This window comes from Myzus persicae, unplaced genomic scaffold (assembly GCF_001856785.1).
Source record: "Myzus persicae strain clone G006 unplaced genomic scaffold, MPER_G0061.0, whole genome shotgun sequence".
Lineage (NCBI taxonomy): Eukaryota > Metazoa > Arthropoda > Insecta > Hemiptera > Aphididae > Myzus > Myzus persicae.
In genome coordinates this window covers 513,124-526,943 of record NW_019101568.1, presented here as the reverse complement: position 1 = coordinate 526,943, position 13,820 = coordinate 513,124, and the positions used below count along the sequence as shown (strand labels likewise).

The 13,820-nt window shown below is 40.1% G+C and overlaps 1 protein-coding gene across 3 annotated transcripts in view; it reads left to right on the top strand.

Moving 5' to 3' along the window:
- The window catches only part of LOC111029624 (zinc finger homeobox protein 3), a 101,916-nt gene extending 89,223 nt beyond the window's left edge, over nt 1-12,693 (top strand). For all 3 annotated transcript variants that reach the window (XM_022308703.1, XM_022308704.1, XM_022308702.1), the window contains exon 5: nt 11,192-12,693. In XM_022308703.1, coding sequence (XP_022164395.1) covers nt 11,192-12,141 — 950 coding nt within the window. In that variant the 3' untranslated portion in view covers nt 12,142-12,693. The remainder of the gene's footprint in view (nt 1-11,191) is intronic.
- Nucleotides 12,694-13,820: the final 1,127 nt, after the last annotated feature.

Sequence of the window (13,820 nt, the reverse complement as noted above, 5' to 3'; positions counted from 1 at the left end):
TGCCGCAGATTCCCCGTTTAGCCCGTTCTCGTCTCTAAACGAGTATAATATAATAATATACATACCTATAATAATAATGACGTATATAAAAGAACGCGCAACTACCTTCGACGTCATAATGCCACGACGGCGTGTACGTATTATTGACGTCTCGTTTCCGGGGTCGATCAATATTTGGGTTGTCGTAATGATTATTATTATATATTACTGTATATGTTACTGTTGGTGTTGCTGCTGCTGCTGCTGCTGCGGCCGCTATGCACACATCGCAGCACGGCGAAGAGGAAAAATTATATACCGTGTGAATCATTAGCGCACCGTGTAGGTATAAAATATAATAATAGTAATAAGTGTACGATATTATAATGTACATAATAATAAGATTTAGTAAACGGGGTTCCCGAATCAAACAATCGGGCGCTAATGACTTCGCACGACGAGAGCCGACGGGGCGTCTGGCCCCCGGGTGCCGACGACGGCGGCCGAAATCAAAGTTTACAAAAGGATCTATCGCGAACTTGGTCGTCGTTCGGGCCGCAGAGTCTACGCTGCCAGATATACCGCGTTTGACATGCTATTTAGGTGTTCCTTATATATCTCAGAGAGAGCTGCAGGAAACAAACAAAACAAAAAAACCGTGTATTATAACTCTCAACCCGACCGGTCGTGTAACGATGAATCGTGTGATATTATTGTACCTATAATATTGTCACGATTACGATAATATTATTTCGTCGTTTATTATATACGAGTACGGCACCGACATGTGTCTCCATAGAGACTAGACTACTGTAAAAAATAATTAAAAATGCACAGTTTGGTGTTTTTGTATAGCTGTGCACATCTGTCTGCGTTGCGACGAGCCGCTAAAAGTACGCGATCAAAGGCTGTAGCTCGCCTGTAGCTCCGATCGAAGAAAAAACGCCCCGGACGCCGACGTTTGCCCAGACGGCAATTAAAACTTGACCCAGTTTCTTCCCCTCTTTTAGGGCGCTAATTACTGGCTGCGACGGGTCTTAAACGGCCCGGACGATCCCTCGGGCGGCGGCGGCACGAGCAAGCAACAGGCGGTAAGCGGCGATGGTTAATTAAATATTCTGGCTTGGTTTAGTGGCGAAACGGGTGAAAAGACGCAATAACGTGTATATTATTTAATATAAAAACGGACTAGAAATTAAATATAATAATGATATGTATAAAAAGTACGCGTATACAAAAGATCCTATTTAGCTCGTGCCAGGTTTATTATACACGAATTCTTTGAGTTAATGAAGGCTTACAAGGCAGCAACCACAACAACAACAGCGACGACTACGACAACAACGACGACTCCCTTTCTTGCATTCTTTTCGGTATTTTTTTCTTAGTCTTCTTTTTCATTCTTTTCGGTAATTGCTTAATATCCTCCTCCCGAGACTTGTGCGTGCAATTAAAACCCTCTTGCCTACCTATAATGTATATATATATGTATACTCGGCCGTCTTCGTAGGATAATCGTCGCTAATTGTTTGACGTCGACGTAACACAAAAGAGGGGAATTATACTATACGCAACACGGGCTGCTGCGCGTAAACGGCTCGCAGGCCGGGTGGAAGGTAATGAAAAAAACACAATTTCCGGAATTGTCCACTTATTACTTCGCGTATACGTATAGAACACAGCACCCTTTAATTTCTTACATTACCGAAAGAAAACATGTTACCCGCTTACATAAATATACATTTGTGTACAACGTTTCGACTTACCTATACATATAGACTATAGAAGAAAGAATATAGTTGAGCCGCGATCCTAGATGCAGCATTCCAATTATTTGTGCACAGTTCTTCGAATCAAAATAAAAATGTTAAAACATATTTTGAGCATTAAGCAATAATGTTATCAACTGTTTGTTAAGAGGAAAAATATATTTAAATATGTATAAATATAGGTTGGGAGCTTAGTGGATGCTGAACGTCCTCTCCAGAGTGGTGCCTGTATGGGTAGGGGCTCGAATTATATTCCAGACCGAACAACAGCCGTGTCCAATATATAGTCATCTATATCGTCTCGTGCCGAACGAGCTTTGGAAATGGGGCGAAAAAAATACCTATTTATATTCTAATACGAAATGGGAAAACTGAAGCGCGCGACTGCGGCGGAACGATTGTGTTTTGATCGGTTGTCGTGCGTAAAAGTAAATGACGAGGAGCGTTTTAAAAAAAAATACATATAAATAAAAAATTAAAAAAAACGAGAAATAGAAAACGCTAAACGATAATAAAAACGGTTACGAGGATGGTGAAAACAATACACGACGACGATATAATCGCAAGCAGTGTGCTCGTCTGCCTGGCAAACTCGGGTACGGAGCCCACCGTGCCCATTAATTTCATTTTCGGATCGCATGACAATTCCGACTTGAATATTATTATTATACGTACGATTCTAAAGAGCCTCGCACGAAATGCGGGGTGGAAGCCCTGCACCGTCGACGAGACCCCGTCACCACAGTTTATATAGGTAGTCGAATTAAATTTGAATATTATACTATTATATATCATCGCCTATGACTTACAGACTACAGTGCCTATAATGTAATAAAAAAAAGTATATATTTTGTGAGACTTTTGAGTAACCGGATTTGCGCCCGATTGGACTCGACGATTGAGCGCTATATTATGAAATAATATTATAATATATTAGACTATGAGAGGTGGTTACGTCGATAGTAGCATAATCTTATATATGGTCGTGCATTCTGTACGATATGGGCATTGCAGCAGTGGTTTGTTGTTATATGTGTATAGACGCATGAATACTGAAGACGATTTACAATAATTTAAAATCTTAATGATATATAAATACGATTGGATATACTGGAATATGATCCATCGACGGATGTATATACAATAGCAATATTTCGAGTCTTAAATACCAAAAACGAGTGAATTTATGTTACAGATTGTAATATCATGATAAGTTCGCACTAAAATATAATACAGAGACTGCAGCCGGCTATATTCTATATATTATATCATATAATATGGCACCTTTATATTCCTATAGGTCGGTTAAATTGCTTATATTATATCGGACCACTGCATGCTGCATATTATAATGGCGTGTGCTCTGTATCCAACGCAATACCTATAATAATATATAATATTGTTCTATAGGTTCTGTTATACATTACAGTTTTGTAGGTACATCGTATGTGTATGCGTGCGTGCGCTAACGTTTTGGATCGTAAACGATTACAATAATTTGTGTCTTAATCCCGATTTAGTATAATGCACACGTACACCAGCGTATATATACATATTATAATATAATATTGTGTATATACGTGTATGAATAATGCACATATGCCATGCGTATAAAATATATTATACACTGCAGCAGTATCTATGTAGGTACGCGCGTGCGCAATATTCGGTTAACGCGAGGATTGTTACCCATACGTACCTACGAGCATATATTATGTAATATTTATATGCATATATTATTATAATATGTGTGTATGCAGCGGTGAGCCACCTGTATATAATATTATTATGTACCGCGATTCATATTGTAATATTATGTTTATATTACTCTATGTGTGTGCATTTTTTTTCCCCGTGTGTAAATATCGCTCGCGCGCGCGCTGCACCCGCCGCTAGGCAAACTGCAGCAACGTCATTACAATATTATTATGTGCGACGATATAATTTGAATAACAATTTTTTTTTCTCACATTTTCTCCCGCGTGCGCCCGAAATAATACAGATGTCACAATAATTACGGTATCGGCGAACCCCTTCCGCCGCTTCATCCCGCTGTGCATAATACGCACATTATAATATACATATTATATAGGATAGGACAATTTTTTTTTCGGACCTATTGTGCGCCGGATGAAAGAAAAACAAAATTCCACGCCGCGTAATAAAATAATTAGGGTCGGGCGTGTAAATGCATTAAGCGTGGAACAAAAAAATATAGTTTATTATACACACGCTGCACACATATTTATAATATATTATTATACATATTATATTATATTGTTTCGTGGAAGCTGCGGTATCTCCGGGGATGTTTTGTTCTGGGTAGTCTGCAGCGGTATTATGATGCGCGCTCGCGTCTACATTATAAACGGACGAAAAGGGTTGAAATTTGACAAGTGCGGAGAGTTGTAAAATTAAGGTCACTGCATACATTTATGTATAACGGGCAGCAGCGGCGGCGTGCCTGTGTGCCCGCGAGTCGTACACAATAATATTTAGGCACAATGTATCGTTGTAAATCGTCCGGCGCCGATGACGGTCCAAGGACTCGAAACGACGTGATTTCGGTGACGATTTACGACACTGCACCGGCGGAAAGCATATTATGTAGATGGTCGTCCGACAAAAACTATAGTATTATAATATGTATATAGGTATAATAGCGATGATGTGTATAAGAAGCGCGAGAAAACAAAACGCAGCACGTGCCCGGGGCAGTGCGGTAAACGAGACGCGTTTCGGGAGTGGCAGGATAACGCGTATAACATATTGTTGTGTATAGGAAAAAATAACAGAGAGAACGATCGGACCCTTTGGGCGATTTCTCGTCCTCCCTCCACCACGGTTGCAGTGTGCACGCGCGTGTACGACAACGCCACCGCCGCCGTGTCCGTGTCCGAATACCTGTTCGATCGCGTCCTGCCCGCGAGATAACGCCCGCGCCGCTCCCGCTGTTGACATACTGCACCGGGGGAGCGTGCGACCACAAACAACTGTGTACCGCGGCGGGGGAGGGCGCACGGGAAGCTCACAGATAAAAGTCCGTTTCCTGTTTGTTTTGAAACCCCTAGAAAAAAAAGAAAAGAAAAAATAACGTTTCACGCGTATAATATAATCCCGGTCGAAAATCCTATAGTTCGCACGCCCAGCACACTCGGTCGGGGGAAAAAGACGGAACCGATTATTTCGAGCTCGCGTACGCGTTAGATTTAATAATAATATCCACGTCACCTATTACGTGTAGGTCTTCGGTTTCGGATGGACGTGCACAATGGTCTGAGATGAGATTTCCGTGGAGTGGAAAGGGTAGGTTATGGTGGCACCACCAAAAATTAAATTGTTCATTAACTTTGAGTGATCTTTCACACGGGACATTCTTATAGGCAACCTACTAGAGAGGACAAGACACTCTTTATTATTATAATTGGGATTACGTGGCGCGATTATTCTCTGGCCACAAAGTGTCACGTTCTAGTTCGATTCATTTGTTATATTTTATCGAGATGAGTTATAGGAGGACTACTCGTCTGTGTCAGACTGGAAATCCTTTTGACCGTTGCACGGGGGAGTTATAAATATTAACACCGAACACATCTTTTATGACCTTTCGCGTGTGGTGGACAAGAACTGTACACACATATTATTATCATCGGACATTCGGACCTCAGGTAGAAAACCATAGTTATCGCGTGTGTACACTGCAGAGTACTGACGCATACAAAACCCTCTCACACACCCACTACTCGTGCTAGCGCATAACATCCATTGTACCCATATAGTGTTCGGCAGGGTTTTAATAATAAAATATATCACTCGGTTTTACTATTATTATATTATTATGTGTACAGCATAATAATATATTACACCTTTTTTGAAATGTACATACTTTTACACACACAGACGCACTGCGGCTATACACTACTCCGCACAACAATAATATAATAATAATAATAATAAAAGAGACATTTTGAAATGCGATGTTATGTCGAAAAATCTTCGTAAGCTACGGTATGAGGTGGGTGGCGTTAGGATATTTATATTATGTTCCTAACGTGTTGTGCACGAGCACACAATGGCAGTCTTGACGAAAAAATGTCACACACATACAATATAATATAATAATGTAGGTACAGATAATATAACGTACGACCGCACCTACCAGCTCCGACTTGTATACGTTTATTATATTTTTTTGTCCTTTATGTACAAAAATGTCGAACGATTAATGTCATTTATCTCGTTCGGACGATAATGAAAAAGAAAAATAATATTATATTATATTAAACCGCAGTAAAACCGTGTGTGCGAGACGTGACCCGGGCCCGTATGGGAACGTTGTGTGCGGCGCTCGCTGATATTATTATAAAAATATATATTATGTGTGTGCGACGTCGGCGGCGGTGGTTTAATAACGATTATAACAACGTCTTACCAATTTTAAATGCAAATCGGATTCCTAGGAATCACGCAGTGCACCACTACTAATGCTACTATATATACTACTACGACAGCATACTACACTATAATATACACCACAATATTATACCTCCCGTTCGGCGGCGGCTACTTTTTATAATAGTAATAATAATAATAATAATAATAATATTTGTATCTACGCGTATATAATCGAACGATAGGTCCCGCGGTGGTGGACGTGCAGGCGGAGACGGTGTGCGCGGTATGTGTCGGGTATATGGTCGGTGGTCAGTGCTGGTATATAATATAGTGGCGGTCGACAAGGAGATTTACTCGCGCTGGAGCCGTCGCTCATTAGTAACTGTTACTAATTTACATATTAAAGTGATGTTAAAATTAACAACCACACCTCCGGGGGATTTCTGTATATACGCGAGCACACACGCGCACACACACACACACACACAGGCTCGCGTTCAGATTTCTTATTATAATTATATGCGAGCACCACGTTTAATTCTTCTTCTTCTTCTTCTCAATCTCGTCCACCACACACACACACACACACACACACCACACAATATACATAAGTATATAATTTTATTATAATACTGCGGCGGTCCGAACGTGGGCCCCTCGTCCGACCATATTTCATTATTAGTTTCCATTATTTATTTGTATTTTTATTTTTTTTTATTATAATTTTTTTACTCTTTCACGTGGTTATTATTATTACGCTCATTTGCATTTGACACATTTTATATACGTTTATTTTATCCGCCGACGCCGCCGCCGTCCGTACCTATACAGATATATACACATTTAATATAATATAATATGCGACTCGGCGGCGTTCGTTAAGGAACTCGCGCGCACCGAGCTCGCTCGCACACATTACTTTCTTGGAAATTAAAAACTGGAAGCCATTAATAATAATAATAATAATAATAAAAAAGGCCATCCGACGGCGGTGTCGCGACGTTTGTATACACACACACACACACACACACACACGCGTATTACATTATTTTATACGAGAAAAAAAATCGTACGCATATACAACCTATAACATAACATTATGTAAAAGTGTGTGTGTGTGTCGATCCGTCGCATTAGCATAATACGTATATATAATATAATATCTTTGTCGTTGTAATAATATAATCCGCCGGCAAGGACTTATTCGTTTTCGGAATGAGTTTCAGCCTCCCCTTCCCCTTCATCACCACCCTACCGGACGTATATTATTAGTTTATTACTCCGATTACACATCGGCGCAGTTAATATAATATATTATATACAGCACACACACACAGTCACACGCGGCACATATAGGTATATATATATGTATATATAGTGTATGGGACGTCATGTACTACGTGCTCGTATATTATATATATTATTATTATTATTATTATTATTATTATGAGAAGACCATGTCCCCGCCGCTAATTATTATTGCAAATCTGACCGCGGCGAATGATATTACAATCCGATCATGTGCCGCCGCAACAATGAATATTCCGCAGAGCGTCTGTGTGTTGGTCGGTGCGATATGTTTGCTGAAAAAACCTCGGGAGTATTGTGTCTGCGGTGTGTGTGCGTGTGTCGTGTCTGGTCGTCCTTCGCCGGCGAAGATAAAAAAATTGTAAAAAAAAAAAAACCGTAAAGACAATCGAAAACGACGACCGGTCAACAGTATATCATACGCACTACACGTGTATTATGGCATGTTAGGCATGACAGGAGTGGGAGAGAAAAATAGGCACCGTGATTTTAATACGTCGTGACGACACGTGGCCCAGACGAAAATTTCAATAAAAAAAAGAAGAAATTCAACGGATGTTATCAGATTTTTAGTGCATAACTGTAGCTTGGTGGGTTATTAAAAAGCGCCAATCTCACTTCTTACAACTTCCAGTAATTAGGACTTTTGCAGTATACTTAGTTTTTTTAATAAAAATCATTGCAGAAACTTTATATTACAATATATCAAACGTAACTTGTACGTTACCATAATAACTGTAATATATTAACATTACTATATGGTTTTACTGTTATATAAGCTACACTTCATTGATCAACATTTATGCAATAGACCCTTCGAGAAACAAGCCTCATCGCCTGGCATACCATAGGTACCGTACCTATACCTAGTATACCATATAGTATAGAGCCTATACACTAGAGTACGGTAGTAAGCGATTTTCAGTGTACACCGATGTACATACTGGACTGGGTTTGTTAGATTCTAAACAATTTATTACGCTTCAGCGTCTTTTATACTATAATATCGGAGTACACGGTCGCTGCATTATTGGAAACGCGCCTTTAGGAAAAAAAAGAAAAATTTACAGTCGAGTTGTGTTTGCCTTCAGACTCCGGGATTCGCATAATTTAATGATACGTTCCGGCCGTTCGGACGCGTTAATGGAAAAACGAGTATATTAGCGGGTAATACGATTACTACTACACGTGTGTAAGAGAGAAAATTCGAAAACACCGCACACACACCATCTAATAATATAAGCTCTCGTGACAATGGTCTTAGGTACAAATATAGATCTAAATAATTATAATATCGTGTGACGTCACGTGGCTTGTAAACCGCCTCTCGTCGCTGTCGTTCTCGGACCGTTTGACAGTCAGATCGCCCGAATAATAATTTTACGCCTCGCGTGTCGCGTTCGTCAGTATTTTTTCTTCGGTTGTTAACCGATCGCGTCATTAACACACACGTGCACAAAAAATGTACACTTTAGGAGAAATAGTCTTAAAATAATAATAATAATAATATGCGCACGGCGCGTATCGAGAAAACGAGAAATTCGTTTTAATTATCGAATCAGATTGAAATGGACCGAAAACGTTCCACAGCTGTAGACGCCGGCCATGTAGGCGTACTGATGTTGCTGTTGTAGTAACCTTACATAATATAGTCATTCTCGGGAATGAAACCCATTTCGTTCTTGGGGACAAATTAAAATATAAACACACGTGAAAACAATATTATCACGAAAACGGTATTCGGACGGACGGTACGATACGCGACGAATATAATATCATAATATTGTACGTAATTTTCTACGGTGCCTTTAATGATATTAATATGTAACTAGTGTACGCTCAATAAATTTGTTTACTATACGTGTGTACCTATATGTGTGTGTGTGTGTGTGTGTTTTATATGTTGTTACATTTAGGGAGGTGATCGGGCTGTCGCGGGTCGGTGCGCGCTTTGAGTCTGCAGGTCGTCGCGAGTGGTGTGTCTCTTTTTTTTTTATTTGGAAATCATAACATAATAATATTAGATAAACCATATTATATACGTCATACCGAATGTCTCGCGTGTTATTGTGCTCGAATTCGTTAATTTTATCACACGAGTTCTGCGAGATAACCGTTACCGTCGCTATGACTCTCCTGATATTACGTTTTATAACAACTTCACGTCATGATAACGACGATCGCCAGTCGACCGGCCGCCCGGAAAGGTGTCGTCTCGGAGACGGAGAGAGACGAACAGACAGATGCAGAGTGAGAGACCAAGAGTGATACAGCGTGATTGAGGGTGTAGATATATATCTGTATATAGGCACATAATATCATACGCGGTAATAGTACGATAATACAGTGTGCTTGGGTGTGCGTGTGTGTGTCGTATAAGTAAGTACATAATATGTAGGGGAGAGACGGTTGTTATCGCTTACAGGTATACGCCGCGTACGCCACACTCGTCGCGTCCATTATCCGACCGTGTTGTATTTTAACACGGACCGCGTTTTATCGGCGGCAGACTCGTTCGGTCCTTTATTATTTCTCTACTAAACTGGTTTTTTTTTTGTTTTTTTTTTGTTTTTCGTTTTTTTTCTTTCATTTCGTCGTTCTCCGACGACAGATAACGTTTAAGTGTGTCTTTTAAAATCACCACAGACGGTGTTCGACAAATTATTATTGACCGAACGTCGGCTTGCCGTCTATATACATATGCATAATATATTATAATATGCACCTACCTACACAAATAATTATAAACGTATATTACATACTATTATTATTGGTACGATCGTTCCACCGTCAGTTCCTATAGCATAATATATGACTTACGCGCCTAATGCCAATATGGTTGACCTATCCACAACGTCCGTACACTATATAAAAAGATATAAACCTACCTAATACCGACGTCGGTCATGTTAAAAACAAAAAAGACACATTACGGTTCAAACATTTTCACCATATCTATATCGCACACGAAACGTTGTGCAAAAAGGATCGTCCGAATTTCGTCTTACTGCAAACGATTTCAGGCTCTTATTCCAATAAAAACTCGAATGTACATAGATTTTCTCAACTTTTCATAGTATACTTCAGGCTGCATCGAAAAACGGAAAATCTCGTCGGCTCGGTTGGTATATAGGTACTAGGGATTTGGGTTTTCACAATACCACGTGTTGTGCCATATGGCGTTGTTACATGTACAGTGCACATGTGTTCAATGGTGTTTTTAATTATAATATGTTTAGGTAATGAAACTAATTATGGTCAGCAGTGCCATGATTTGTTTTTATGGGCCCTTCTAATTCCCCTCCAGCGCCTCCAAAAAAATTAATAATAAATTAAGTTATATAATCGATTAAAGTGTCAGGGGACCAATTAAAAAAACTGAGTACCAAAATGGACGCTATATTCTTTATAAATAGTTACAAACGCATGTAATATTAAGTAATATTTTAATTACATAAATTAATAACAAATTACGAATTCTCAGTAAATTATGATAGTCGGCCACGCGTTAGTACGTTACCACACTATACAATTTTAATTTATGTACGACACATACCGTCTGTTATTCAGTTAATTTTTCAGTAGCTTAGTTGACGGAAACTCCATAGTTGAGTTAAAATGTCAAAATAAAATTAATTATTAAAACTGTATATTCGTGGTGATGATCTATCGCAAATGTAGGTTAATTAACCCAAACGACAGTAAGAATTTAAAATCTAATAACTTGGATATCATTACAGCTGCAGGTGTCCCTAGCACGGCAGTGGCCACCACAAACGGTATGCGTACGACGGCAGTTGCAGCAGCAGCAGCAGCGGCCGCCGCCGCCGCCTCCAACAACAACAACAATACGTCTACGGGCACCATGACAGCGGCCACTGGCCCGCAAGAACATCAGCAACAGCAGCAGACCGGCCCTTCGGGGACTCCGGTGCGCATGCTCCAACTCGACCAGTCGGTGATCCAGGCCATCGCCGATCGGTGCCGGTCAGTACGGCCAGACCAGACAGCCGTTGTCGAAGTGGCGGCCACCGTGCCGGCCTCCGAACTGCCGGCCGAGGGTTACGCCATCGACGGCGGACGGACGGTTGGGCACGCTTGCGCCAAGTGCCAGCTAGCGTTCCCGGACAACGGGGGCCTGGCCGCGCACCAGCAACGCGACTGCCGCACCACCGGATCGGTGGCCCTGGCCCACCCGGCGTACGGGTGTCGATCGTGCGGAGTGGGCGCCAACGGCGAGACCAATACGTACGGAACAGTGCACGCTCTTCGGGCGCACATCGAGACGGCCCACCGCGGTGGTCACTACGGCACCTCCGCTTCGTCGGTCGGCCGCCACCAACACCTGCAGCACCATCACCACCACCACCATCAACAGCAACAGCAACACCAGCAACAGCAACTGCACATGCAGCAACTCCAACCGTCACCCAACCTCTCAGACGAGATGGAGGACGTGGTGAACCAGATTACGGCGCTGGCCGCAGCCAAGGCAGTCGGTCGGAGTCCGTCGCCGCGCGACCCCAACAGCGACTCGAACGCCAATCTGTTTTGCGCGCCGTCCGCCGACAAAAAGTCGTCCGGCACCTCCGTCTCCGCCGCGGCCACCGCCGCCGCCAAGATGCACAAGTTCGCCGCTCCGCCGGCCGCGTGCAACGTCGCGCCCGCCGTGCCGAGCAGCGGTCAATAGCTCCGACCACTCGAATGACCGACCACAATCATCACCAACCACCATCACCACCACCTCCACCACCAGCTCGCGCGCCGAACACGGACGCACAGACTTTTCCACTTTCGCCGTCGCCGCCGCTACCGCCGCCGCCGCCGCCGCTGACGATGACTACGACAAATATGTTATGTAAGACGTATGTAATGTGTGTATGTATATTATTATTATTATTATTACTATTATTTATTTATTTATTTATATTATATTATTGTGTAAAACTTACCCAAAGTTCCTTTTCGACACACTCATGTTCCTGGGGAGAGGAGTTTCTTCGATTTTTTTTTTTGATTTTCTATTTTTGGTTATTGCGGTTTTCCTGCACTCGTATGATAATAATATTATTTAATATCGTTATTACCATCACTCGCCGCGCGTATTATTTCACGCCGGATAAACGATTATTGATAAAACATGATAACGAAAAAAAAAACCAATTCCGCGCCTCTCCCCATTTTTGCGCGTCCCGTCTTAAAATGTTTTGTATAAAACAAACAATTTCTACGGTTTTTCGTTTCCTCACTATTTTTGTTTTCATCTCAAAAAAGGTACGTAGTTCCTCGTATTAAGAAAAATCACTAAACGATACGAAAAGAAATAATTATTTATGTGTGTATAAAAAACAAAAAAATACGATAACTGAAAGTTCCTTTACGCTACTTGTTTGTTTGTTTGTTTGTTTATTTATTTATTTATTATTATATTATTACTATTATTATACTATTATTAGTATTATAGGTTTTTTTCTTATTATTTTTTTATTGTCGCCGTTAAAAATAAGACACGTGCGGTTTTTTGGAAACTACTAATGAAAATATATAATTATATTAAATGAAAAAGTACTAAACTCGATTATACGAGTTATTATGAAATGATGTAAAATTTAGCGCAATCATTTACGGTCGCTTAGTTTTTCGTAGCATATGTTTAGAGTATATAAAAATACGTATATATAGGTTTGTGTAAATATGAAAAGAGAGTACGGAAAAATAAAACCGAAAAATCATCATTAGGTGTTAAGTATTGTAATGCATTTCTACAATTATTATTATTATTATTATTATTATACGTTTTAGGTAGGTAATTTTATTTAACGAATATTTTGTGTATTCAAAATTATTATTGATATTAAGTCAAGTAACAAACACCTCGCTATAATTGTGCTGTAATAATTTTAATTAATTTAATGAATTAGCAATCGATAAATATTATATAAATATATAAATATATTTAAATATATGCCCTATTTTAATTGGATAAACTCATTATAATTATATAATATAATATATCATTAATGTTTGAAGACAAAATAAAATAATATTATAGTATGTTAAGGCAGTGTTTCTAGATGTGTAAAAAGAAAAAAAAATTAACAACGTACTAACAAACTTATTTTATAATACGCTCCCCGATATATGGTTTTCTTAATTCACTTGTTTTGGCATTCTTGTGTTTCTTCGGAACGTAAAAAAATTATCATGTTACAATATTGCCCGCCCCACCTCAACGGTTATGATTACTACAACCGATTTCTTTTCGGTAGACCGATTTATATAATATACTATCTTTTTTTTTACGTATACGTAATAAAATGTGTACGCTATAATTTTTAAAAAATTTCGGGGGGCGTGGACCGAGTGTCC